The following is a 26,419-nucleotide window of genomic DNA, read 5'->3' as shown; positions in this document are numbered from 1 at the left end:
ATACAGACTTGTCTCCGACGATACAAGTAGATCAAATAACCAGAGATTCACTCCGTTGGTGGCTGACCCTGGACAACCTGTCACAGGGAATGAGCTTCCGCAGACCAGAATAGGTCATTGTCACGACCGACGCCAGTCTGGTGGGCTGGGGCGCGGTCTGGGAACCCCTGAAAACTCAGGGTCTATGGTTTCGGGAAGACTCTCTTCTCCCGATAAACATAATGGAACTGAGAGCGATATTCAATGCTCTCAAGGCTTGGCCTCGACTAGCAAAGGCCAAATTCATAAGGTTTCAATCAGTCATCATGACGACTGTTACATATATCAACCATCAGGGGGTAACAAGGAGTTCCCTGGCGATGGAGGAGCATCCGGGGGAGTGGGAACTCCATCTGGAAATCTTTGCCCAAATAACTCAATTATGGGGCATTCCAGACTTGGTTCTGATGGCCTCTCGTCAGAACTTCATGGTCCCTTGTTACGGGTCCAAATCCAGGGATCCCAAGGCGACTCTATTGGATACAATAGTAGCACCTTGGATCTTCAACCTAGCTTATGTATTCCCACCGTTTCCTCTCATTCCCAGGCTGGTAGCCAGGATCAATCTGGAGAGGGCTTCGGTGACCTTGATAGTTCCTGTGTGGCCACGCAGGACTTGGTATGCAGACCTGGTGAATGTGTCATCGGCTCCACCATGGAAGCTACCTTTGAGACAGGACCTTCTTATTCAGGGTCCATTCGAACATCCGAATCTGGTTTTCCTCCAACTGACTGCTTGGAGTTTGAACGCTTGATTTTATCAAAGCGTGGGTTTTCAGATTCTGTAATAGATACTCTTATTCAGGCTAGAAAGCCTGTAACTAGAAAAATTTACCATAATATATGGAAAAAATATATCTGTTGGTGTGAATCTAAAGGATTCCCATGGAACAAGATAAAAATTCCTAAGATTCTTTCCTTTCTACAAGAAGGTTTGGAGAAAGGATTTTCTGCGAGTTCTCTGAAGGGACAGATCTCTGCTTTATCTGTTTTACTTCACAAAAGGCTGGCAGCTGTGCCAGACGTTTAAGCGTTTGTTCAGGCTCTGGTTAGAATCAAGCCTGTTTACAGACCTTTGACTCTTCCCTGGAGTCTTAATCTAATTCTTTCAGTTCTTCAAGGGGTTCCGTTTGAACCCTTACATTCCATAGATATTAAGTTATTATCTTGGAAAGTTTTGTTTTAGGTTGCAATTTCTTCTGCTAGAAGAGTTTCTGAGTTATCTGCTCTGCAGTGTTCTCCGCCCTATCTGGTCCATGCAGATAAGGTGGTTTTTACGTACTGAGCCTGGTTTTCTTCCGAAGGTTGTTTCCAACAAAAATATTAACCAGGAGATAGTTGTACCTTCTTTGTGTCCGAATCCAGTTTCATAGAAGGAACGTTTGTTACACAATTTGGACGTTGTCCGTGCTCTAAAATTCTATTTAGATGCTACAAAGGATTTCAGACAAACATCTTCCTTGTTTGTTGTTTATTCTGGTAAAAGGAGAGGTCAAAAAGCAACTTCTACCTCTCTATCTTTTTGGCTTAAAAGCATCATCAGATTGGCTTATGAGACTGCCGGACGGCAGCCTCCTGAAAGAATCACAGCTCATTCCACTAGGGCCGTGGCTTCCACATGGGCCTTTAAGAACGAGGCTTCTGTTGATCAGATATGTAAGGCAGCGACTTGGTCTTCACTGCACACTTTTACCAAATTTTACAAATTTGATACTTTTGCTTCTTCTGAGGCTATTTTTGGGAGAAAGGTTTTGCAAACCGTGGTGCCTTCCATCTAGGTGACCTGATTTGCTCCCTCCCATCATCCGTGTCCTAAAGCTTTGGTATTGGTTCCCACAAGTAAGGATGACGCCGTGGACCGGACACACCTATGTTGGAGAAAACAGAATTTATGTTTACCTGATAAATTACTTTCTCCAACGGTGTGTCCGGTCCACGGCCCGCCCTGGTTTTTTTAATCAGGTCTGATGATTTATTTTCTTTAACTACAGTCACCACGGTATCATATGATTTCTCCTATGCAAATATTCCTCCTTTACGTCGGTCGAATGACTGGGGAAGGCGGAGCCTAGGAGGGATCATGTGACCAGCTTTGCTGGGCTCTTTGCCATTTCCTGTTGGGGAAGAGAATATCCCACAAGTAAGGATGACGCCGTGGACCGGACACACCGTTGGAGAAAGTAATTTATCAGGTAAACATAAATTCTGTTTTCTTTCATGTAATTAGCAAGAGTCCATGAGCTAGTGACGTATGGGATATACATTCCTACCAGGAGGGGCAAAGTTTCCCAAACCTCAAAATGCCTATAAATACACCCCTCACCACACCCACAATTCAGTTTTACAAACTTTGCCTCCTATGGAGGTGGTGAAGTAAGTTTGTGCTAGATTCTACGTTGATATGCGCTCTGCAGCAAGTTGGAGCCCGGTTTTCCTCTCAGCGTGCAGTGAATGTCAGAGGGATGTGAGGAGAGTATTGCCTATTTGAATGCAGTGATCTCCTTCTACGGGGTCTATTTCATAGGTTCTCTGTTATCGGTCGTAGAGATTCATCTCTTACCTCCCTTTTCAGATCGACGATATACTCTTATTTATATACCATTACCTCTGCTGATTTTCGTTTCAGTACTGGTTTGGCTTTCTACAAACATGTAGATGAGTGTCCTGGGGTAAGTAAATCTTATTTTCTGTGACACTCTAAGCTATGGTTGGGCACTTTATTTATAAAGTTCTAAATATATGTATTCAAACATTTATTTGCCTTGACTCAGAATGTTCAACATTCCTTATTTTCAGACAGTCAGTTTCATATTTGGGATAATGCATTTGAATCAATCATTTTTTCTTACCTTAAAAATTTGACTTTTTTTTCCCTGTGGGCTGTTAGGTTCGCGGGGGCTGAAAATGCTTCATTTTATTGCGTCATTCTTGGCGCGGATTTTTTTGGCGCAAAAAATCTTTTCTGTTTCCGGCGTCATACGTGTCGCCGGAAGTTGCGTCATTTTTTTGCCGTCCTTTTGCGCCAAAAATGTCGGCGTTCCGGATGTGGCGTCATTTTTGGCGCCAAAAAACATTTAGGCGCCAAATAATGTGGGCGTATTATTTGGCGCCAAAAAATATGGGCGTCGCTTTTGTCTCCACATTATTTCAGTCTCATTTTTTCTTTGCTTCTGGTTACTAGAAGCTTGTTTATTGGCATTTTTTCCCATTCCTGAAACTGTCATTTAAGGAATTTGATCAATTTTGCTTTATATGTTGTTTTTTCTCTTACATATTGCAAGATGTCTCACGTTGCATCTGAGTCAGAAGATACTTCAGGAAAATCGCTGTCTAGTGCTGGAACTACCAAAGCTAAGTGTATCTGCTGTAAACTTTTGGTAGCTATTCCTCCGGCTGTTGTTTGTATTAATTGTCATGACAAACTTTTTAAAGCAGATAATATTTCCTTTAGTAATGTACCATTGCCTGTTGCAGTTCCTTCAACATCTAAGGTGCAGAATGTTCCTGATAACATAAGAGATTTTGTTTCTGAATCCATCAAGAAGGCTATGTCTGTTATTTCTCCTTCTAGTAAACATAAAAAATCTTTTAAAACTTCTCTCTCTACAGATGAATTTTTAAATGAACATCATCATTCTGATTCTGATGACTCTTCTGGTTCAGAGGATTCTGTCTCAGAGATTGATGCTGATAAATCTTCATATTTATTAAAAATGGAATTTATTCGTTCTTTACTTAAAGAAGTACTAATTGCTTTAGAAATAGAGGATTCTGGTCCTCTTGATACTAATTCTAAACGTTTAGATAAGGTATTTAAATCTCCTGTGGTTATTCCAGAAGTTTTTCCTGTTCCTAATGCTATTTCTGAAGTAATTTCCAGAGAATGGGATAAATTGGGTAATTCATTTACTCCTTCTAAACGTTTTAAGCAATTATATCCTGTGCCGTCTGACAGATTAGAATTTTGGGACAAAATCCCTAAAGTCGATGGGGCTTTTTCTACCCTTGCTAAACGTACTACTATTCCTACGTCAGATGGTACTTCGTTTAAAGATCCTTTAGATAGGAAAATTGAATCCTTTCTAAGAAAAGCTTATCTGTGTTCAGGTAATCTTCTTAGACCTGCTATATCTTTGGCTGATGTTGCTGCAGCTTCAACTTTTTGGTTGGAGACTTTAGCGCAACAAGTAACAGATCATGATTCTCATAATATTATTATTCTTCTTCAGCATGCTAATAATTTTATCTGTGATGCCATTTTTAATATTATCAGAGTTGATGTCAGGTTTATGTCTCTAGCTATTTTAGCTAGAAGAGCTTTATGGCTTAAAACTTGGAATGCTGATATGGCTTCTAAATCAACTCTACTTTCCATTTCTTTCCAGGGTAACAAATTATTTGGTTCTCAGTTGGATTCTATTATCTCAACTGTTACTGGTGGGAAAGGAACTTTTTTACCACAGGATAAAAAATCTAAGGGTAAAAACAGGGCTAATAATCGTTTTCGTTCCTTTCGTTTCAACAAAGAACAAAAGCCTGATCCTTCATCCTCAGGAGCAGTTTCAGTTTGGAAACCATCTCCAGTCTGGAATAAATCCAAGCCTTCTAGAAAGGCAAAGCCTGCTTCTAAGTCCACATGAAGGTGCGGCCCTCATTCCAGCTCAGCTGGTAGGGGGCAGGTTACGTTTTTTCAAAGAAATTTGGATCAATTCTGTTCACAATCTTTGGATTCAGAACATTGTTTCAGAAGGGTACAGAATTGGTTTCAAGATGAGACCTCCTGCAAAGAGATTTTTTCTTTCCCGTGTCCCAGTAAATCCAGTGAAAGCTCAAGCATTTCTGAATTGTGTTTCAGATCTAGAGTTGGCTGGAGTAATTATGCCAGTTCCAGTTCTGGAACAGGGGATGGGGTTTTATTCAAATCTCTTCATTGTACCAAAGAAGGAGAATTCCTTCAGACCAGTTCTGGATCTAAAAATATTGAATCGTTATGTAAGGATACCAACATTCAAAATGGTAACTGTAAGGACTATCTTGCCTTTTGTTCAGCAAGGGCATTATATGTCCACAATAGATTTACAGGATGCATATCTGCATATTCCGATTCATCCAGATCATTATCAGTTCCTGAGATTCTCTTTTCTGGACAAGCATTACCAGTTTCTGGCTCTGCCGTTTGGCCTAGCTACAGCTCCAAGAATTTTTACGAAGGTTCTCGGTGCCCTTCTGTCTGTAATCAGAGAACAGGGTATTGTGGTATTTCCTTATTTGGACGATATCTTGGTACTTTCTCAGTCTTTACATTTAGCAGAATCTCATACGAATCGACTTGTGTTGTTTCTTCAAGATCATGGTTGGAGGATCAATTCACCAAAAAGTTCATTGATTCCTCAGACAAGGGTAACCTTTCTGGGTTTCCAGATAGATTCAGTGTCCATGACTCTGTCTTTAACAGACAAGAGACGTCTAAAATTGATTTCAGCTTGTCGAAACCTTCAGTCACAATCATTCCCTTCGGTAGCCTTATGCATGGAAATTCTAGGTCTTATGACTGCTGCATCGGACGCGATCCCCTTTGCTCGTTTTCACATGCAACCTCTTCAGCTCTGTATGCTGAATCAATGGTGCAAGGATTACACAAAGATATCTCAATTAATATCTTTAAAACCGATTGTACGACACTCTCTAACGTGGTGGACTGATCACCATCGTTTAATTCAGGGGGCTTCTTTTGTGCTTCCGACCTGGACTGTAATTTCAACAGATGCAAGTCTCACAGGTTGGGGAGCTGTGTGGGGATCTCTGATGGCACAAGGAGTTTGGGAATCTCAGGAGGTGAGATTACCGATCAATATTTTGGAACTCCGTGCAATTTTCAGAGCTCTTCAGTCTTGGCCTCTTCTGAAGAGAGAATCGTTCATTTGTTTTCAGACAGACAATGTCACTACTGTGGCATACATCAATCATCAAGGAGGGACTCACAGTCCTCTGGCTATGAAAGAAGTATCTCGAATTCTGGTTTGGGCGGAATCCAGCTCCTGTCTAATCTCTGCGGTTCATATCCCAGGTATAGACAATTGGGAAGCGGATTATCTCAGTCGCCAAACGTTGCATCCGGGCGAATGGTCTCTTCACCCAGAGGTATTTCTTCAGATTGTTCAAATGTGGGAGCTTCCAGAAATAGATCTGATGGCGTCTCATCTAAACAAGAAACTTCCCAGGTATCTGTCCAGATCCCGGGATCCTCAGGCGGAAGCAGTGGATGCATTATCACTTCCTTGGAAGTATCATCCTGCCTATATCTTTCCGCCTCTAGTTCTTCTTCCAAGAGTAATCTCCAAGATTCTGAAGGAATGCTCGTTTGTTCTGCTGGTAGCTCCGGCATGGCCTCACAGGTTTTGGTATGCGGATCTTGTCCGGATGGCCTCTTGCCATCCGTGGACTCTTCCGCTACGACCAGACCTTCTGTCGCAAGGTCCTTTTTTCCATCAGGATCTCAAATCCTTAAATTTAAAGGTATGGAGATTGAACGCTTGATTCTTGGTCAAAGAGGTTTCTCTGACTCTGTGATTAATACTATGTTACAGGCTTGTAAATCTGTATCCAGAGAGATATATTATAGAGTCTGGAAGACTTATATTTCTTGGTGTCTTTCTCATCATTTTTCTTGGCATTCTTTTAGAATTCTGAGAATTTTACAGTTTCTTCAGGATGGTTTAGATAAAGGTTTATCTGCAAGTTCTTTGAAAGGACAAATCTCTGCTCTTTCTGTTCTTTTTCACAGAAAGATTGCTAATCTTCCTGATATTCATTGTTTTGTACAAGCTTTGGTTCGTATAAAACCTGTCATTAAGTCAATTTCTCCTCCTTGGAGTTTGAATTTGGTTCTGGGGGCTCTTCAAGCTCCTCCGTTTGAACCTATGCATTCATTGGACATTAAATTACTTTCTTGGAAAGTTTTGTTCCTTTTGGCAATCTCTTCTGCCAGAAGAGTTTCTGAATTATCTGCTCTTTCTTGTGAGTCTCCTTTTCTGATTTTTCATCAGGATAAGGCAGTGTTGCGAACTTCTTTTGAATTTTTACCTAAAGTTGTGAATTCTAACAACATTAGTAGAGAAATTGTGGTTCCTTCATTATGTCCTAATCCTAAGAATTCTAAGGAGAAATCATTGCATTCTTTGGATGTTGTTAGAGCTTTGAAATATTATGTTGAAGCTACTAAGTCTTTCCGAAAGACTTCTAGTTTATTTGTTATCTTTTCTGGTTCTAGAAAAGGCCAGAAAGCTTCTGCCATTTCTTTGGCATCTTGGTTGAAATCTTTAATTCATCTTGCCTATGTTGAGTCGGGTAAAACTCCGCCTCAAAGGATTACAGCTCATTCTACTAGGTCAGTTTCTACTTCCTGGGCGTTTAGGAATGAAGCTTCGATTGACCAGATTTGCAAAGCAGCAACTTGGTCCTCTTTGCATACTTTTACTAAATTCTACCATTTTGATGTATTTTCTTCTTCTGAAGCAGTTTTTGGTAGAAAAGTACTTCAGGCAGCGGTTTCAGTTTGAATCTTCTGCTTATGTTTTTCATTAAACTTTATTTTGGGTGTGGATTATTTTCAGCAGGAATTGGCTGTCTTTATTTTATCCCTCCCTCTCTAGTGACTCTTGCGTGGAAAGATCCACATCTTGGGTAATCATTATCCCATACGTCACTAGCTCATGGACTCTTGCTAATTACATGAAAGAAAACATAATTTATGTAAGAACTTACCTGATAAATTAATTTCTTTCATATTAGCAAGAGTCCATGAGGCCCGCCCTTTTTTTGGGGTGGTTATGATTTTTGTATAAAGCACAATTATTCCAATTCCTTATTTTATATGCTTTCGCACTTTTTTATCACCCCACTTCTTGGCTATTCGTTAAACTGAATTGTGGGTGTGGTGAGGGGTGTATTTATAGGCATTTTGAGGTTTGGGAAACTTTGCCCCTCCTGGTAGGAATGTATATCCCATACGTCACTAGCTCATGGACTCTTGCTAATATGAAAGAAATGAATTTATCAGGTAAGTTCTTACATAAATTATGTTTTTTATTTTTTTTGGATATTAACCTTGAACATTTGCTTTGGACATTTTGGTATGGGACTTAAACACTTGTATGTTACATAGGACATAACTTCTTGGACATTGTATGGGGCAATCCATTAGATTGTTGAATCTATTTTTAACTGTATTTTTAACTGTCAGTTTATGTTAATAAAATGTTTGTTTGATACATTTTAATATCACATCCTATATATATATATTTTGTTTTTAATCTTTTACCTTTTAAGTACTTTTTCACATGGTTTTATATATATTCTTTGTGTAACACAATATTATATATTAACCTTTATGTATACACATTCCTAGTCGTGGACACCATCTTTAGCAACCCAACCCTCATCTGAGGGTAGTGTAGCGCTGTATCTTGGCATTTCTTTTTACTCTTAACTTTTGGAGTCTGGTTGGGAGACTCCGCCTATATCAGATATAGCTTGTATGGTATTATTGTGGCGCTGATAGATATACATTCATTTGAACTACAAATCCCTTTCTCCAAGAAGGTTTGGAAAAAGGATTGTCAGCTAGTTCCTTAAAGGGACAGATTTCTGCCCTGTCTATTCTTTTGCACAAGCGTCTGGCAGATGTTCCAGACGTTCAGGCATTTTGTCTTTGGCTTTAGTTAGAATCAAGCCTGTATTTAATCCTGTTGCTCCGCCATGGAGCTTAAATCTGGTTCTTAAGGTTCTTCAAGGAGTTCCGTTTGAACTTCTTCATTCCATAGATATCAAACTTTTTTCTTGGAAAGGTCTTTTTTTGGTAGCTATTTTCTCGGCTCGTAGAGTTTCCGAGTTATCTGCCTTACAATGTGATTCTCCTTATTTGATCTTCCATGCAGATAAGGTAGTTCTGCGTACCAAACCTGGGTTTTTACCTAAGGTGGTATCTAATAAGAATATCAATCAAAAGATTGTTGTTCCGTCTTTGTGTCCTAATCCTTCTTCAAAGAAGGAACGTCTATTACACAATCTGGATGTGGTTCGTGCTTTAAAGTTTTACTTACAAGCTACTAAAGATTTTCGTCAAACATCTGCTTTGTTTGTTGTCTACTCTGGACAGAGGAGAGGTCAAAAGGCTTCGGCAACCTCTTTTTCTTTTTGGCTAAGAAGCATAATCCGCTTAGCCTATAAGACTGCTGGCCAGCAGCCTCCTGAAAAGATTACAGCTCATTCTACTAGAGCTGTGGCTTCCACATGGGTCTTTAAAAATGAGGCTTCTGTTGAACAGATTTGCAAGGCGGCGACTTGGTCTTCGCTTCATACTTTTTCAAAATTCTACAAATTTGATACTTTTGCTTCTTCAGAGGCTATTTTTGGGAGAAAGGTTTTACAGACGGTGGTACCTTCCGTTTGAGTACCTCCCTTCATCCGTGTACTTTAGCTTTGGTATTGGTATCCCACAAGTAATGGATGATCTGTGGACTGGATACACCTTACAAGAGAAAACATAATTTATGCTTACCTGATAAATTTATTTCTCTTGTGGTGTATCCAGTCCACGGCCCGCCCTGTCATTTTTAGGCAGGTATTTTTTAATTTTAAACTACAGTCACCACTGCACCCTATGGTTTCTCCTTTCTCGGCTTGTTTTCGGTCGAATGACTGGATATGGCAGTTAGGGGAGGAGCTATATAGCAGCTCTGCTGTGGGTGATCCTCTTGCAACTTCCTGTTGGGAAGGAGAATATCCCACAAGTAATGGATGATCCATGGACTGGATACACCACAAGAGAAATAAATTTATCAGGTAAGCATAAATTATGTTTTTTCTTTTGTAATATATTAATATATTTATCTCTGCTGTTTTAGAATGTAGTCCTAGAAGACCAACTCCGAATGCATCTACAATGTTGCTTGTCTTTATGTGAGATATGGGAATCAAACCTGCCCACCGCAACCATTCTTTGGGAATATTATAGCAAAAATCTGGTTAGTAAAATAATGTTTTCCATATATGAGTAGCACTATAAAATCTATTTTTTTGTGAAGTTTAATTTTTTTAATATTGAAAATCTGAGTTCTTTTTATTTTCTCAGTTTAAGGTAGCAATGCTAACCTAGGTTTTTGGGGCACATTGGGTATGTGAATGTTGGATTTCGTATTTCAGTATATAATACAAATAATGTGCACTCAAAGTAGTTGTGGAAAGGAGGTTAAATGGACATAAAAATGAAACAAGAAAATAATTTGATTTATATGCAAGTAATAGTGCAATAATAAAATGGTCTAACTATGGGCCAGATTACGAGTGGAGCGCAAACATTTGCGCACAAGCGATAGGTGGTTTATTGTCCGGCTTACTGCTCGTATTATGAGTTGAAAGTAAACCTGATCCCTTAAATGCAATCAAGAATTACGCTCGAATGACTACCGTGTCCTCAGAGCTCTGGTTAACTGTTTCGCGAAACAAAAAAGTATCACAAAACACATAAAAAATAAATTACTAAGTACACTTACACTCATAATAATACCATCTTATAAAAATTATTTAAAAAAAAAATATTACACACAAAAGTTATAAGGGCTCAAAGATATGAGGTCTCTGGTGTTAAAAGAAAAAAAAAGGCAGACAAAGGGCTTTAACATTGAGAGATGTATATTTATGTATATATAAATACATATGTATTTTTAGACATATTTACTTGTATAAACACACACACACACACATGTCTATATAAGTGCATTTTTGCCCTTTGCAGTTAAGTAGATGAAAACATGTTGAAGCATATTCATGCAATATTCATTTTTTTTTTTGTTAACATTTTTTTATTGAGAAATTACAATTGTGAATTTTACCCAAGAAAATACATTTGACATGGTACAAATAAAATACAGAAAGCAGACATGTACTCCTTGGCTAATTTTCCTCATTTTAGGCCATATTGTTAAAATCATGGATCACTCTTGGATCCTTGAGCAATAATATAATGATATAGGGCTTATTTAGGGATTATGGCCCAAGCTAAATCATCTGTTATTAGATATGCTAAAGCATATACTGTGTGTTATAATTTATTTATAGGGGATAATACATTCTAATAAGTTCTTGAAGGGATGACTTATTTCCAAACCCAAATAATGCAAGCAACTGTGCTTAACAAACTAAACCTATTTCTTTTTAAAGACACGATGAGTCCACGGATTTCATCCTTCCTTGTGGGATTACGCCTCCTGGTCAGCAGGAGGGGGCAAAGAGCACCACAGCAGAGCTGTGTATATATATATAGCTCCTCCCTTCCCTCTCACTCCAGTCAATCTCTTTGCCTACGTTTGTGATAGGAGATGGCAAGTGAGGTGTTAGAAAAGATTCTTCAATCAAGAGTTTATTATTTTTAAAGTAGTGCCAGAGAGTGCTACTTTGTTCTGGGGTGTAGCCTAGACCAGATCAGTCTCTACAGTAGAGCATTTGGTGGCTTTAAAGCAATGGGGACTTGTGGTACATAATTCTCACTGCGCCTCCCATACATGGTTTGCTGCCCCACCTGCAAAAGTCTGAGGGAAGAAAGAGACTCAGTACTTTTTTATTTCCACAGGCCAATGTGAGGAGAAAATGAGGACCTCGCAAGCCGGGTGAGCTGCCTTACTACCAGGCAGCAATTTGAGGTAAGTGCTGATTTTTATTTCTGGGGACACGCTCACAGAAAGATTGGCACTTTTATATATTAAGGGACACTAGATAACATTATCCCTAGCAGGGAGGACATGTTATTGGGCAGTAATTGCAGGCACTGAAAGGACGTGGAGAAGAGGCTCTCATTTATACTAGCTTCAAACTACGGCTTTATTTTACTCTAAAAACACAAGCCGTCTGGAGGGCTAGTTTATTATCATGTCAGTCCGCATGTAAAGTGTGACGCATGTTAGATGTAATTTTTACTCCCCTGGATGTTATATATTAGTGTTATAACTGTCGGGAGGTGTGTTTCTTTATTGTTATTATGGGTTTTAATTCTCCCGGCGTCTCCATTTTGACATTTTCGCCGCCTGGGAGTTTTTAGTTGGTTTCGATGGGCGGGGCTATGTTGCGCGGCATGTTTGCGCGCCATTATTCCACTGCGATGTTAGTAAATACATGGGGGAAGCTGTGTGCTTTTTTATGTGAACACGCTAGAAGCTGTAGTCCGGTTGGATGTTTTTTTGATATCGTTAACATTTTCCTGGGCAAACATAAAGCAGGGTGTTTTAAGACTCATGTTGTCTCAGTCAGGCTACTTATGTCGTTCCAAGTATCCTACTCCATTTTTTATTAACATGGTTATTGTTTATGGGTTCTTTGAAAATTACATTAGGAAGTTATATTTATTATTTAAAGAGACAGTTACTCTTATGATGGTGTTTATTTTTTTAATTAAAACATAAATAGGGTTGTCTCATACACTTTATGCCCTTCACCCTATGTATATCTAATGTTAATTATTTAAAGAGACAGTTACTCTTATTATGGTGTTTAATTTTTTAATTAAAACATGAATAGGGTTGTCTCATACACTTTATGCCCTTCACCCTGTGTATATTCAATGTTACTGGATTAATTTAAAGAAACATTAGGGTCGTTTCCTTTGTTATCTCAAAGGGGGAATAAGGTTCTTACATACTCTTTATGTCCTTCACCCCCAGTGTATCCAATGTTAATGGAATACTTTGATAACATTTTGACGTTTTTCCTTTGTTATTTAAGGACACACTACCTCTGGTTATGGTGTTCAGTTTTATGGAATAAAATGTGAATGATGTTTTTACATTTATGCCCTTTATGCTATTGCAAAAACCTTTTCTGCCTCATCTGTGCATACAGTATTGCAATTCTGAGATGAGTTTTTTATTAGTGCCGCCATTGTCTTGATTGTTGCAAGAAACATTCGGACAGGGTTTTTATACCTGCAGCCTTCTCCTCATGTGTCCTATATATATAAAAAAAAATAAAAAAAAGATTTTTAAAATTATTTAGTGTCCATGGTTTCAGTGCCCTGCGTTTCCTTCACGACTCCCCTGGAGTTGCTTTGCAAGACATTGTTTCTCGCTGGTGCGAAGTGTTTGCGAGTAAGTTGTTGGCTTTTCCCATGCTGCAGGGAGAGCGCAAGAGGAAATATAAACATTCAGTGAACGAGGTTCCTGTCGCGGTTGTTGCTATCTCAAGGTACCCTCCCAGACGTGAGGATGAGGATACTTCGGTAGCATCTGAGGATCAACTCTCTTTCTGACAGTATAATTCCTCCTGCTGATATGAAGTTGTATCTTTCAGGTTTAAGCTAGCACACCTCCGCCTGTTACTTCAGGAGGTTTTAGCTGATCAGGACGACAATGATAACCTGGGGGTTGTCTATATTAGGTTGTACCAAGATCAATATTACGGAATGGGAGAGAAGGTACCCTTTCTTCTTGTTTCTCCATTTCCTACGTTTTTAGAAGAGATTTTTACCCATAGCGGATTCTTCATGGAGTTCCGTCAGTTTGGACCCATGGTGGAAGTGACAAATTCCAGCTTACGGCCACTCCACCCTGAATACACCCGATCTTGTCTGATCTCGGGAGATAAGCAGGGTTGGGCCTGGTTCGTGCTTGGCTGGGTGACCACCTGGGAATACCAAGTACTGCGCTAACTATTCCCAGTGAAGATAGTTGTTCCCTTAAGGATCCTAGGGGTAACAGAGGGTTTGTTCAATATTGGCAACCTAGGACTGTCTGCCGCCAAATTTTTTTGAATACGTTAAATCCTGTCTGACCTCGGAAATTCTCCGGGTCCAGAATTGGTCAGTATCTGGAAGCAACAGGTGCGGTAGGCTTATTATTGACGCTGTTGCTTATACAGCAGCATATTGGTTCATACGTTGTCTGGTCCCATTGGAACAGACATTCTCTTCAAAGAAATCCAGATTAACATAAAGACCTCTAAGTCGGTCATTTATTTCTTACAGATGCTTTCCTTCAAGTATTTAGGGGGAAGCTAAGATTTTGGGCTTACCATAGTGCCACATGTTTTAATTAAGAGTACTTTTTAATTCCTTTCGAGTTTTCAAAATAATTATTCTATTTCTTCTATTGAACAGGAGGGAGGTTTTGACCTTCAAGAATATTTGGAGCCAGATAATGTCCTTACACTGGGTAGGAGACCTCTCCGGCCTGAGAGAGTGAATTCCTGTTTTGATTCAGGAACGGAGTTTGAGGTTTTATCCTAATCTCATAGTGGTTCCAGGGAACTTTCAGTACTATTTTAGATTTTTTTGAATCTAATAAAAATTTAGATGTCAAGATTCTAATTACATTTCTAAGGGTACCGTCCTTCAAGGAGAGGCAGATTTAAGCACAAGTGTTTGCATTTCACATTCTCAGGCAATCATTCCCAATTGTGGCTGGGTCCGTTGGCTTTGCCACAATTGTGGGCACTGTTCGTTTACAGGGGCATTGTTGGGGCATCCTTTCTGGAAAACTATCTAGTCCAGACGCAATCTTTTCAAGCAAGATTCCATATGGGAATGTTGTTGTTCTTTTGGACAAGAGTGGCAAGTTCCACGACACAGCTATCATGGGATTGGTCTTGAATCTCTGTACTTCCCCTAGCTAAGCTTAGAAGCTGTGTAATGCAGCGGTGCTATGGCGTAACGGGAAGTCTGCCTTAAAAAGCAGGCTAGAAGTAAAAAAGTGAGTCATTGTGAACTTCATTTGAAAATGTAAATTGGTAATGCGTTCCTTAGTCAGTCTCTCTGGCGTAGCTTAGTGGCTAGCACAGCTGCTTGGAAAGCAGAAGATTGAGAGTTCAAATCCACTCCCAGGTGCTGGTACTTTGTATTGTTCCTTGCATTTTAAGTTTTTTTCCTGAAGGAAATTAAAGTCCTTTTTGACTCTAGTCTTTTTCTTCAGTCCTCTTCTTGGCCATTAGTGGCTCTGTGAAGTATCGGGCTGATGGTTGCGGCATGGGACATCTTCCTGTTTTGCTCGGTTCCTTCTCATTATCATGTTCAGACCTTTCAACAGAGTTTATTCAGGTTTGTCTCCTCGGAGAGTAGTAGACAAAGGTTTGTCTCTGGATCATTCTTTCCAGGGTACCTGCTTTCGCAGATATCTTGGCTGTCTGTGCTAACGGACACCAGCCTTATGGACTGAGGATCAGTCTATGGTTCCCTAAAGGCTCAGGGAATTTGGACTCGGAGTCCGGTTTTACTATAATCATTCTAGATCTGAGAGTGATTTTCAATACTATTCTGGCCTGACCCCAGTTAGTCTCGGTCCAGTTTATCTAGTTCAAGGGGGACACATGTATTCACTTCATCAGGAAGGAGCGGGGAGTTCCTTAGTGATAACAGTGCTATCCAAGATAATTCAGTGGGCAGAGGCCCATTCTTGATTCTCGTAGATCTACATCCCAGGTGCGGACTTCATGATCAGGCAGATCTTTCGACTTGATTTTCATGGGCAGTCGGCCGTAATTGGATTTCATGGCATTTCGGTAGTACGCCGATTTTCCAAGGTATGGATGACGTCCCTTAAACGAACCTTCATTCGTCGTTAGTCCGTCGGTCGAAGAGGATTGCTCCGCGTCGGTTCCTTTGATGATGGCTCCGCTCCGGATGGATAAAGATTGAAGACGCCGCCTGGATGATACACTTCTACCGGATGGAGAACCTCTTCTTGCCCCGCTTGGATGAAGACTTCTACCGGATCAAGGACCTCCTCTGCGCACCTTGGATGAAGAATTCGGCTCGGCTGGGTGAAGACGACTTAAGGTAGGATGATCTTCAGGGGGTTAGCAATAGGTTTTTTAAGGGGGGTTTAGGTGGGTTAGAGTAGGGGTATGTGGGTGATGGGTTGTAATGTTGGGGGGGTATTGTATTTTTATTTTCAGGTAAAAGAGCTGATTACTTTGGGGCAAGGCCCCGCAAAAAGCCCTTTTAAGGGCTGGTAAAAGAGCTGATTACTTTTGTATTTTAGAATAGGGTAGGGAATTTTTTATTTTGGGGGGCTTTTTTATTTTATTAGGGGGCTTAGATTAGGTGTAATTAGTTTAAACTGCTTGTAATTCTTTTTTTTTTGTAATTTAGTGTTTGTTTGTTTTTTATATTATGAATAGTTTATTTTATTGTATTTTATTTTAGGTAATTGTAGGTAATTTATTTTATTAATTTAATGATAGTGTAGTGTTAGGTTTAATTGTAACTTAGGTTAGGATTTATTTTACAGGTAATTTTGTATTTATTTTAATAATTTAATAGCTATTGTACCTAGTTAAAATAAATACAAAGTTGCCTGTAAAATAAATATAAATCCTAAAATAGCTACAATGTAATTATTAATTATATTGTAGCTATATTAGGGTTTATTTTATAGGTAAGTATTTAGTTTTAAATAGGAATAATTTAGTTAATTTTAGGAATATTATTTCGTTTAATATAAATTATATTTATGTTAGGGGGGTGTTAGGGTTAGAGTTAGGTTTAGGGTTAATAACTTTATTATAGTAGCGGCGACGGTGCGGGCGGGAGATTAGGGGTTAATAATTGTAAGTAGGTGGTGGCGATGTTAGGGAGGGAAGATTAGGGGTTAATACTATTTATTATAGTGTTTGCGAGGCGGGAGTGCGGCAGTTTAGGGGTTAATACATTTATTATAATGGCGGCGAGGTCCGGTTAGCAGATTAGGGGTTAATACTTGTAGTTAGGTAGCGGCGACGTTGGGGGGGCAGATTAGGGGTTAATAAATATAATATAGGGGTCAGCGATGTTAGGGGTAGCAGATTAGGGGTTCATAGGGATAAGGTAGGTGGCGGCGGTGTCTGGTCGGCAGATTAGGGGTTAAAATTTTTTATTAGAGTGGCGGCGATGTGGGGGGGCCTCGGTTTAGGGGTACATAGGTAGTTTATGGGTGTTAGTGTACTTTAGAGCACAGTAGTTAAGAGCTTTTATATTCCGGCGTTAGCCCATAAAGCTCTTAACTACTGACTTTTTTTGGCGTTAGGAGTCTTGTTGGTAGAGGGTCTACCGCTCACTTCTCCCAAGACTCCAAATACCAGCATTAGGCAGATCCCGTTGAAAAGATTGGATACGCAATTGGCGTAAGGGGATCTGCGGTAGCCTGGAATCGCGGTAAGGAAGTGAGCGTTAGACTCTTTCCTGGCTGACTCTAAATACCAGCGGGCGGTAAAAAGCAGCGTTAGGACCCCTTAACGCTGCTTTTGACGGATAACGCCAAACTCTAAATCTAGGCGTATGTTATTATTAGATTTTTACTGGAAGGAGCATAGATATAAAAAACTATCTAAAAAAGAGAGTACTGCAATCTTGACAGTCGATGCCCAGAAGGCATTCGACTACATAAATTGGGACCACCTATTCTATATATTGGAAGGATGTGGTTTTGCAGGCAATATCTATAACTTTATAAAACTAATCTATAATAAACCAACATCAGCTATTATAGTCAATGGATTAGTCTCTGAAAGATTTCATCTATATCGAGGCACTAGACAGGGCTGCCCACTTTCACCTCTCCTCTTTAACATCTCTTTGGAACCTCTAACAATATTACTCAGACAACAACTATATGGCTTTAAAATAGGTGGACAACAATTTACCCTCTCTCTATATGCAGATGATTTAATATTATATTTAAGTAACTTATAAATAACCCTCCCAATACTGATTAAAGCTACACAACAATTTGGAACTATTTCTGGTTACAAGATAAATATGGAAAAATCAGAATTGTTATGGTTAAACAAACCGACTAAATTCACATATAAACACCCGTTTAGAGAAGTACAAGAAATAAAATACCTAGGAATAATCCTAACACGAGACCCATAGGAATGGTATGAAAAGAATTTTGCTCATTTTTTCTTAGATTGCAAAAAGAAAACTATAGATTGGATGAGTCTCCCAATCTCTATTACAGCTCGGACGATGCTAGTTAAAACAATTTTATTCCCTAAATTACTGTACCTACTACAAAATATCCCTCTCCTTATAAATAAATCGGATATAAACAAGTTTAACCAAATATGTACAAAATTTATATGGGGAGGAAAAAGAGCGCGAATCTCCATAAACAAACTGATGAGGACTAAAGAATATGCCGGTCTGGCCTTTCCAAACATAGAATTTTATAATTTAGCTGCACTACTTAAATTTGCTTTAGATTGGGTAACTAAACAGGACTATGTGACATTTTCCTACTGTGAAAACAATATTATGGCACCATACAATTTAAAATCGGTACTACATTGCCATAAATCTAAACTACCAGCTATAATTACTAAAATGTATACCTTTAAACACATAATACTGGCGTGGCAAAAGTACTGCTCTGAAAATAAAATCAATCCTTATTGCTCAGAATATCTAACTATCATGGGGAATCCTGAATTTCCACCAGGTCTTTCTTATGGGGTTTTCTCACAATGGAAATCTAAGGGTTTAATATATATTAAACAACTCCTTCTACCAAACCTAATTATTGACTCCTTCCAAAATATAGCAAGTCAATTTAATTTACCTATCCAAGACTTTTATGCTTACCTACAAATTAGGAACTATATTAATACGCTACAAATAAAATATAACCCAGACTGGCCATTGGGGGTACTAGAAAGTAGAATCAAACTATACCAAGGTGGAATACATTCAATAGCTCATCTATATAGTCTGATAAACTCTAATTCTAACTCAACTCAGATAGAGGGAATTGCCAATAAATGGCAACAGGACTTCCCAAATATAAATAGTTTAGATGTACAGGAGAGTTTTAAAATAATAAATAAAACATGGGTACCAACTGCATCGCGTGAATCACACCTGAAATTAATAAATAAAGTATATATAACAGCATATAATCTTAAAAAGTGGTATAAATCAAAGCATACTTGCCCAAAATGTAATGCACAAGTAGCAGATATATTGCATTACTTCTGGTCATGCCCCAAAATTCATCAGCTTTGGTTACAAATTAACTACTGGCTGAAAAAGAACTTAGTAATAGGAGATGAAATCCTAAGACAACATGTGTTCTTTCTAGTAAAATTCTCAGAACAATACAAAGATAACGCTTTAAGTAATACTATAATATTGCTAGTACGAAATCTTATATTGAAAAGATGGAAATCTCCCAAAGCACCTAAGTTTGCAGAATACAAAAAGGCACTGACAACCCAATGTGCTATTGAACAAATATCCGTACAATACCCTAGCAGTACCCAAATCCAAAGTTTTTTTTTAAAATGGATTAAGGTTATCAAAAGCCTTCCAGAAAATGTACAAATTCAATTAGTTAAGCCATTTAGTACCACTGAACACGTATTGCAAAATGTATATACAGTTCACTTCCAGAATATGTTGGTACAGATATAGGGGGGGGGAGAGAGGAATTATATATATATATATCTTTTTTTTTTCTTCTTCTTCTTCTTTTTTTTTTTTTTTCTCTATTTTGTGGAAGAACCGGTTACTATGGTTCCTGCTATTATTGTTTATTTTGATCCTAATATCCTAATATGGAAAATGTTTTTTTCTCTCTTCTGTTTTGTGTTTTTATTTGGAAAATTAATAAAATACTATAAAAAAAAAGATAGGAAATCTTTATGGCAATGTATACACATATGAGCCAAAATCCATATATACAATAATATATCACATATACTGCCAAGTCAGCAATGCAATAATCTAAGTGATCTTATTTTGGTTTGTACTCTGTTTTCATAGAATAGTGCTTTTAATATTTCGTGGCTTGGAGTAAGAGCATTGGCCAGCGTCAGTAAAACACCTTTTTCTATGCTGGAGGTAGTGAAGAACTGCTGTGCTGATGAACATAGTTCTGACCTGTACAAGTCTGATAACAGCTACCTCATTTTCTTGCGGATCATGGGACGCTTGATGAAAAAATCTAAAGACACCAGTGGGACACATCCTTGGAAACAAATTAAAGGAAGGTTTGTATGCTTAATGTTTTTCCTAGTCTTTGGTTCATTGCTGCACTCTGTGCCTAAAATTAAACTTTGCAATTTCTGCTAGTTCTTTTAAATGGCTTAAAATCTGTATAAGATGAAGCCATATTTAAAGCACGTCCATTTTCACATCCCCACATTCTTCTAGATTATAGATTCACCCCCCCCCCCCCCTTGGGAATAATTTACTCTACCACAAAACTGATCATATAGCATAAATGATGTTTTAAGGTAAATATGTTAATCCTAATTCCTCTGGGGTATTTCCATCTTAATATGAGGAGAGTCCACGGCTTCATTCCTTACTTGTGGGAATACAGGACCTGGCCACCAGGTGGAGGCAAAGACACCCCAGCCAAAGGCTTAAATACCTCCCCAACTCCCCTCATCCCCCAGTCATTCTTTGCCTTTCGTCACAGGAGGATGGCAGAGAAGTGTCAGAAGATTCGGAGTAGTCTCTTATGGAGGGTAGTACTCTTTGCTATGGGACTGGAGTTTTAAGTAGTCTTGTTAGACTTTCAGTGAGAGCATTGACGGATGTTAGGATCTAGAGATGCAGGGAGAGTCTTTCTGCGAAACCATCCAGACTCGTATTAACAACTCCTAAGCAATCAGTGTTGACGAGTTTCACTGCCTGCTTCTATCACTCAAGTCCGTGTCAGGTACGATGCTACAGGACTGTCAAACTTGAGAGGCTGTTAACAAGACAGGGTCACAGTGTGACTCCTTTATCTGTATGGAATCAAGGGTTAATATCTCCGGAAGGGGATTATTGAACAGGGGGGAGTTATACAGGATTTGCTTTATTATGTTTTATGCTGCAACATCTGTGAGATGAGGCTCTGGCAGATGTGGGAACATTCAGGTTTTACTTTCATTTTGGATAACTGCGCAGCCTGTCAGTCTGGTGCGCTTTTCTTCCTGCAGAGGGGGCAGTCCTGCATAGCACTCCATGTGACCGGGTGTGGCCTCATTAACTTCCTCTTTTCTGACTGTGCAGTTTACAAGAGATGAAGCGGTTTCTCTGTGGGGCCTGGGTCATAGGAGGTGGTGAGTGCCCCGGCATTGGGGGTATAAAGGTGCCGACTACTTTTTCTATAGTCCATTTTAAAAGTGGAAGCTATGGAGGACTCTGATGCATTAGAGGGTACTCCCTCTTTATCAAGAGCTAATACATGTTTCTTTCTAATGACACGGTGAATCCACGGATCATCATCAATTACTGTTGGGAATGTCACTCCTGGCCAGCAGGAGGAGGCAAAGAGCACCACAGCAAAGCTGTTAAATATCACTCCCCTACCCACAATCCCCAGTCATTCTCTTTGCCTCTAGTGCAATGAGATGGTGAAGTTTTTAGTGTCTGAAGAAAATGGATTTATTTCACTTCAATCAAGAGTTTATTTTGAAAGCAGAGTAGGTTTGCTCTGATCTTTCCCCCTTTTTCAAGGATTGGGTTTAGCCGTACTCCACATAATTCTCTTCAGTAGGGCAGTGGTGACTTTAAAGCAGTTAGGAACTTGCTAGGTGGGCCTTGCTGCATTTTCTTCAATGTGCTGCCCTAGTATAGAAAGCAGGAGTAGGCTTACTCTAGCCTTTTTTTCTACACAGGTCTCTGTGAGGAGTGTCATCCTCTCATGCTGGGTGTGCCGTCATCCTGCCGAATGGCTAGATGCAGGTAAGTGCATTGGTCTGCTATGTCTTGGGGACTTGCACTTAAAGGTATTATCTTTAACTATATTAGGACAAAATATATCCTTTAATGGGTTACTCAGGCAGGATGCAGGCACTGTTTGACAGGAGACAGGTTCAGCTTTCAGAGTTTGATACCTTGTTTTTTGTATTACCTTATTGGGACTGTGATGAAGTACTATTTTATTATTTGGTCTGCATTGAGGTGTTAAGTGTTCCTCTATCCTGCATGCAATCATTGGGGGCAATGTATTTTAGCAGTGTACTAAACGGAACAGCGGAGAAGCGTAATTTTTTAGACCTGGAGAGAGGTATTTTTGAGTTTCTTTTGTCAGCTAAGGATCATCGTTTCTATGCAGCTTAGATGTTTCAATCGGCTCAGCTCGATTTCGCTTTCCGATATTTGTTCTGTTTTTCCCCCTCGGGAGACAGAATGAGGCGCGATGTTAGTATTTAACTGACTGCACGTTTCATTTCTGTGCCGTATCTGCGTTTTCACACCACCTTCCTTGTTTCTGCGGAAAAGCGCCATTTCGGCTGTCTTTAAGCCGGTCATGGGACATGCCCCCTTTACTCTGGTTTGATCAGAGTGATATTTTTTCCCCTTAGCCTTGTCTGTGTTCAGAGATTTGCTGCTAAAGTGGGCTCGGGCTGCAACAAGGGGAGATTATGTCTGTTATGTTAAAGGAGTCAGTCATACTCGCTATCAGAGCGTTTAGATTCTAAATTTTGTTGTACTTATGAATATACTCCAGCATTGGATGGCTTATTAATTCTGCATTATTGAGCAGATTGATTGTTTTTCTTCTTGTCTTATATTAAAGTGGACTATGTTTATTCTATAACATAATTTTCTTTGGGGTCTGTTCTTAGGTTCATTGTTTTTTCTTTATAGGCACTTCTGTTCCCCCTTATATTGCATGCCCATTACACCTTCTAGGGTTAGAGAGTTTTGGGTATATCTAATAATTTATTCAGTATAATAACACAGCAATTTATGTAGAGTTTGGGTTGTCTCTTTATGTTTAAAGTGACAGTATTCATTATTCCTGAATTCTTTTTACAATGATACTTTTCTAGCCCCATGTCTCTCAGGATGATACTGTTTAGGCTATGCCACAGTTTTCTCCTACAGTGTCCCTAACCTTCCTGGTGTCACATGCAGTTCCCTGCTGTTCCTCTCATTCTTCAGGGGGAGTGTCAGATTTTGCAGCTCAGTTTTCATCTGCAAAACTGGCATTTTTGTCTGTTTTTCCTTTCTAACAGGGAAAATGCGAGAGGACATTTAGATTTCGGATAGTAAGGTTTCTGTTCCACTTTCTGCTACCCAAGTTGTTTTCTCTCCTATGTTGGGTGAGGAGGGCCGCTGGTATTTCTGAGGATTAAATCTCAGTCTTGGACGGTATAATTCCTTTATCTGATACTGAAGTGATCGCCTTCAGATATATGCTTGAATACCTCTTGTACTGTTAAAGGAGGTTTTGGCTTCTGGGCGACATCGACACCCCTGTTGCTGTCAATCCTCAAGAATCTAGTAATTTTTTTATATATACTAGTACTAGGATTCATTTGTAAAAAGTTTCTCCTGTTCTCAACTATGCTAGGAGAATTTTCTCAGGTTTGGGCCTATGGTCACTCCACCCTGAATGCGCCCGTTTCCGTCTGATTTGGGAAGCTAAGCAGGGTCGGGCCTGGTTTGTACATGGAAATCCTTTTTCCCCATCTCCTATCTAATAATCTGTCTCCTTTAATTACATGGTACATGGTATTTAAAGTAGTAGGGGCCTAGTTGCTCCTTTAAGGATTGAGACCTTTATGGACAAGTGCGGCATCCTTTGGTCCGACGCCTAGTCTGATTTCACAGAAAGGCTGTTAGGCCAATTTTTTATTTCTAGTGATAATTTTTTTCCTTCGTAAATTCAAGAAGTTTTTCCCCTTTTGTCTTCCAAACAGGGGTAGTTCAAGTCCTCTTGGATAACAAGTCAGTTTTGGATCAGGGGAAGTAATTATAGAAACCCACAGCTAATTCTCATTCAGCATGTAGGGTTTACCCCCTGAGCAAGGATCGGATCCTATGGGGGGCAGTCTATCTCAGTTTTTTGTCCTGCTTGGATTCAGCTAGAGTTTGTGGTGTTAGTTGTAGTTTTTTATTTCTTCTATCAAGAGTTTGTTATTTTAAAATAGTGCTGGTATGTACTATTTTCTCTGAAACAGAATGAGATGAAGAGTTCTGTTTAAAAGAGGAGTATGATTTTAGCAGCAGTAACTAAAATCGATTGCTGTTCCCACACAGGACTGTTGAGATGAGAGAACTTCAGTTGGGGGGAACAGTTTGCAGACTTTTCTGCTCAAGGTATGACTAGCCATTTTCTAACAAGACTGTGTAATGCTGGAAGGCTGTCATTTTTCCCTCATGGGGATCGGTAAGCCATTTTCTTAGACTTAGAAAGAATAAAGGGCTTATTATGGGCTATTAACTGGTGGACACTCTTAAGGGCTAAATCGATTGTTTATTTAAGTTTTTATTTTAAGTTTGAAGTGGATTTCACACTTTTATTATTTGGGGAACGTTTTTTATCACCAGGCACTAGTTAAGACACCTTCCCAGTCAGGAAGGGCCTTTCACTGTATTAGGCAGAGCCTCATTTTCGCGCCATTATTGTGCAGTTTCTTTTAAGTACAGTGCATGCAGATGCATGTGAGAGGGTCTGGTGTCCACTGAAAAAGTTCCTAGAAGGCTTGAAATACCCCCCTGGGATAGTTGAAGTCACAACAAAGGCTGTGGCTGGGACTGTAGTGGGGTTAAAATTGCAAACGGCTCCGGTTTCCACATTTTAAGGGTTAACATGGGTGCAATACTTTGAATGCATTAAGACACTGTGGTGAAAATTTGGTAAAGATTGGATAATTCCTTCATAGTTTTTCACATATTCAGTAATAAAGTGTGCCCTGTTTATCATTTAAAGAGACAGTAACGGTTTTGTTTTAAAACGGTTTTTGTACTTTATTAACCAGTTTAAGCCTGTTTAACATGTCTGTACCTTCTGATAGATCATGTTCTGTATGTATGGAAGCCAATGTGGTTCCCCCTTCAAATATATGTGATAATTGTGCCATAGCGTCCAAACACAGTAAGGACAGTATTGTCACAAATAGTAAGGTTGCCCAGGATGATTCCTCAGATGAAGGAAGTAGAGATAGTTCTACATCTTCTCCTTCTGTGTCTATACCAGTTATGCCCGCGCAGGCGACCCCTAGTCCTTCTAGCGCGCCAATGCTTGTTACTATGCAACAATTGACGGCAGTAATGGATAACTCCATAGCTAATATTTTATCCAAAATTCCAGCATTTCAGAGAAAGCGCGATTGCTCTGTTTTAAACACTGTAGAGCAGGAGGGCGCTGATGATAATTTTTCTGTCATACCCTCACACCAGTCTGAAGTGGCAGTGAGGGAAGGTTTCTCAGATGGAGAAATTTCTGATACAGGAAGAATTTCTCAGCAGGCAGAACCTGATGTTGTGACATTTAAATTTAAATCAGAGCATCTCCGCGCATTACTTAAGGAGGTGCTATCTACTCTGGATGATTGTGCAAGATGGACAAGTTCCTAGAGGTCCCGGTGCACCCTGATGCCTTTCCAATACCTAAACGGGTGGCGGACATAGTGAATAAGGAGTGGGAGAAGCCAGGCATACCTTTTGTCCCTCCTCCTATATTTAAGAAATTGTTCCCTATGGTCGACCCCAGGAAGGACATATGGCAAACAGTCCCTAAGGTCGAGGGGGCGGTTTCTACACTAGCCAAACGCACGACCATTCCCATTGAGGACAATTGTGCTTTCAAAGATCCTATGGATAAAAAATTGGATGGTTTGCTTAAAAAGATTTTTGTACAGCAAGGTTACCTCCTTCAACCTATTTCGTGCATTATTCCTGTCACTACAGCGGCGTGGTTCTGGTTCGAGGAACTGGAAAAGTCGCTCAGTAGGGAGACGCCGTATGAGGAAGTCATGGACAGAATTCACGCTCTTAAGTTAGCTAATTCCTTTATTTTAGACGCCGCTTTGCAGTTAGCGAGATTAGCGGCGAAAAATTCAGGGTTTGCAATTGTGGCGCGTAGAGCGCTCTGGCTAAAGTCTTGGTCGGCGGATGTATCTTCCAAGACAAAATTGCTTAATATCCCTTTCAAAGGTAAGACCCTTTTTGGGCCAGAATTGAAAGAAATTATTTCAGACATCACTGGGGGAAAGGGCCATGCCCTCCCACAGGATAGGCCTTTCAAGGCTAAGAATAAGTCCAATTTTCTTTCCTTTCGCAATTTCAGAAACGGACCGGCTTCTAACTCGGCAGCCTCTAGACAAGAGGGTAACGCTTCCCAGACTAAACCAGCTTGGAAACCAATGCAAGGCTGGAATAAGGGTAAACAGGCCAAGAAGCCTGCTGCTGCTACCAAGACAGCATGAAGGGGTAGCCCCCGATCCGGGACCGGATCTAGTAGGGGGCAGACTCTCTCTCTTTGCTCAGGCCTGGGCAAGAGATGTTCAGGATCCCTGGAGACTAGAAATAGTCTCTCAGGGTTATCTTCTAGAATTCAAGGAACTACCCCCAAGGGGAAGGTTCCACATTTATCACTTATCTTCAAACCAAATAAGTAGACAGGCATTC

General features: G+C 39.7%; 1 protein-coding gene and 1 pseudogene across 1 annotated transcript in view; both read left to right on the top strand.

The window, feature by feature from the left end:
• The window catches only part of MMS22L (MMS22 like, DNA repair protein), an 881,591-nt gene that overhangs the window by 167,868 nt on the left and 687,304 nt on the right, over positions 1 to 26,419 (top strand). The window contains exons 11-12 of the mRNA XM_053712068.1: positions 9,945 to 10,064; positions 19,823 to 20,049. Of these exons, the coding sequence (XP_053568043.1) occupies positions 9,945 to 10,064; positions 19,823 to 20,049 (347 nt within the window). The remainder of the gene's footprint in view (positions 1 to 9,944; positions 10,065 to 19,822; positions 20,050 to 26,419) is intronic.
• On the top strand, positions 13,617 to 13,733 carry LOC128658467 (uncharacterized; annotated as a pseudogene).

This window comes from Bombina bombina, chromosome 4 (assembly GCF_027579735.1).
Source record: "Bombina bombina isolate aBomBom1 chromosome 4, aBomBom1.pri, whole genome shotgun sequence".
Taxonomy (NCBI): domain Eukaryota; kingdom Metazoa; phylum Chordata; class Amphibia; order Anura; family Bombinatoridae; genus Bombina; species Bombina bombina.
Note: the sequence above shows the minus strand (reverse complement) of the source record. Positions and strands in the feature narration are given on the sequence as shown.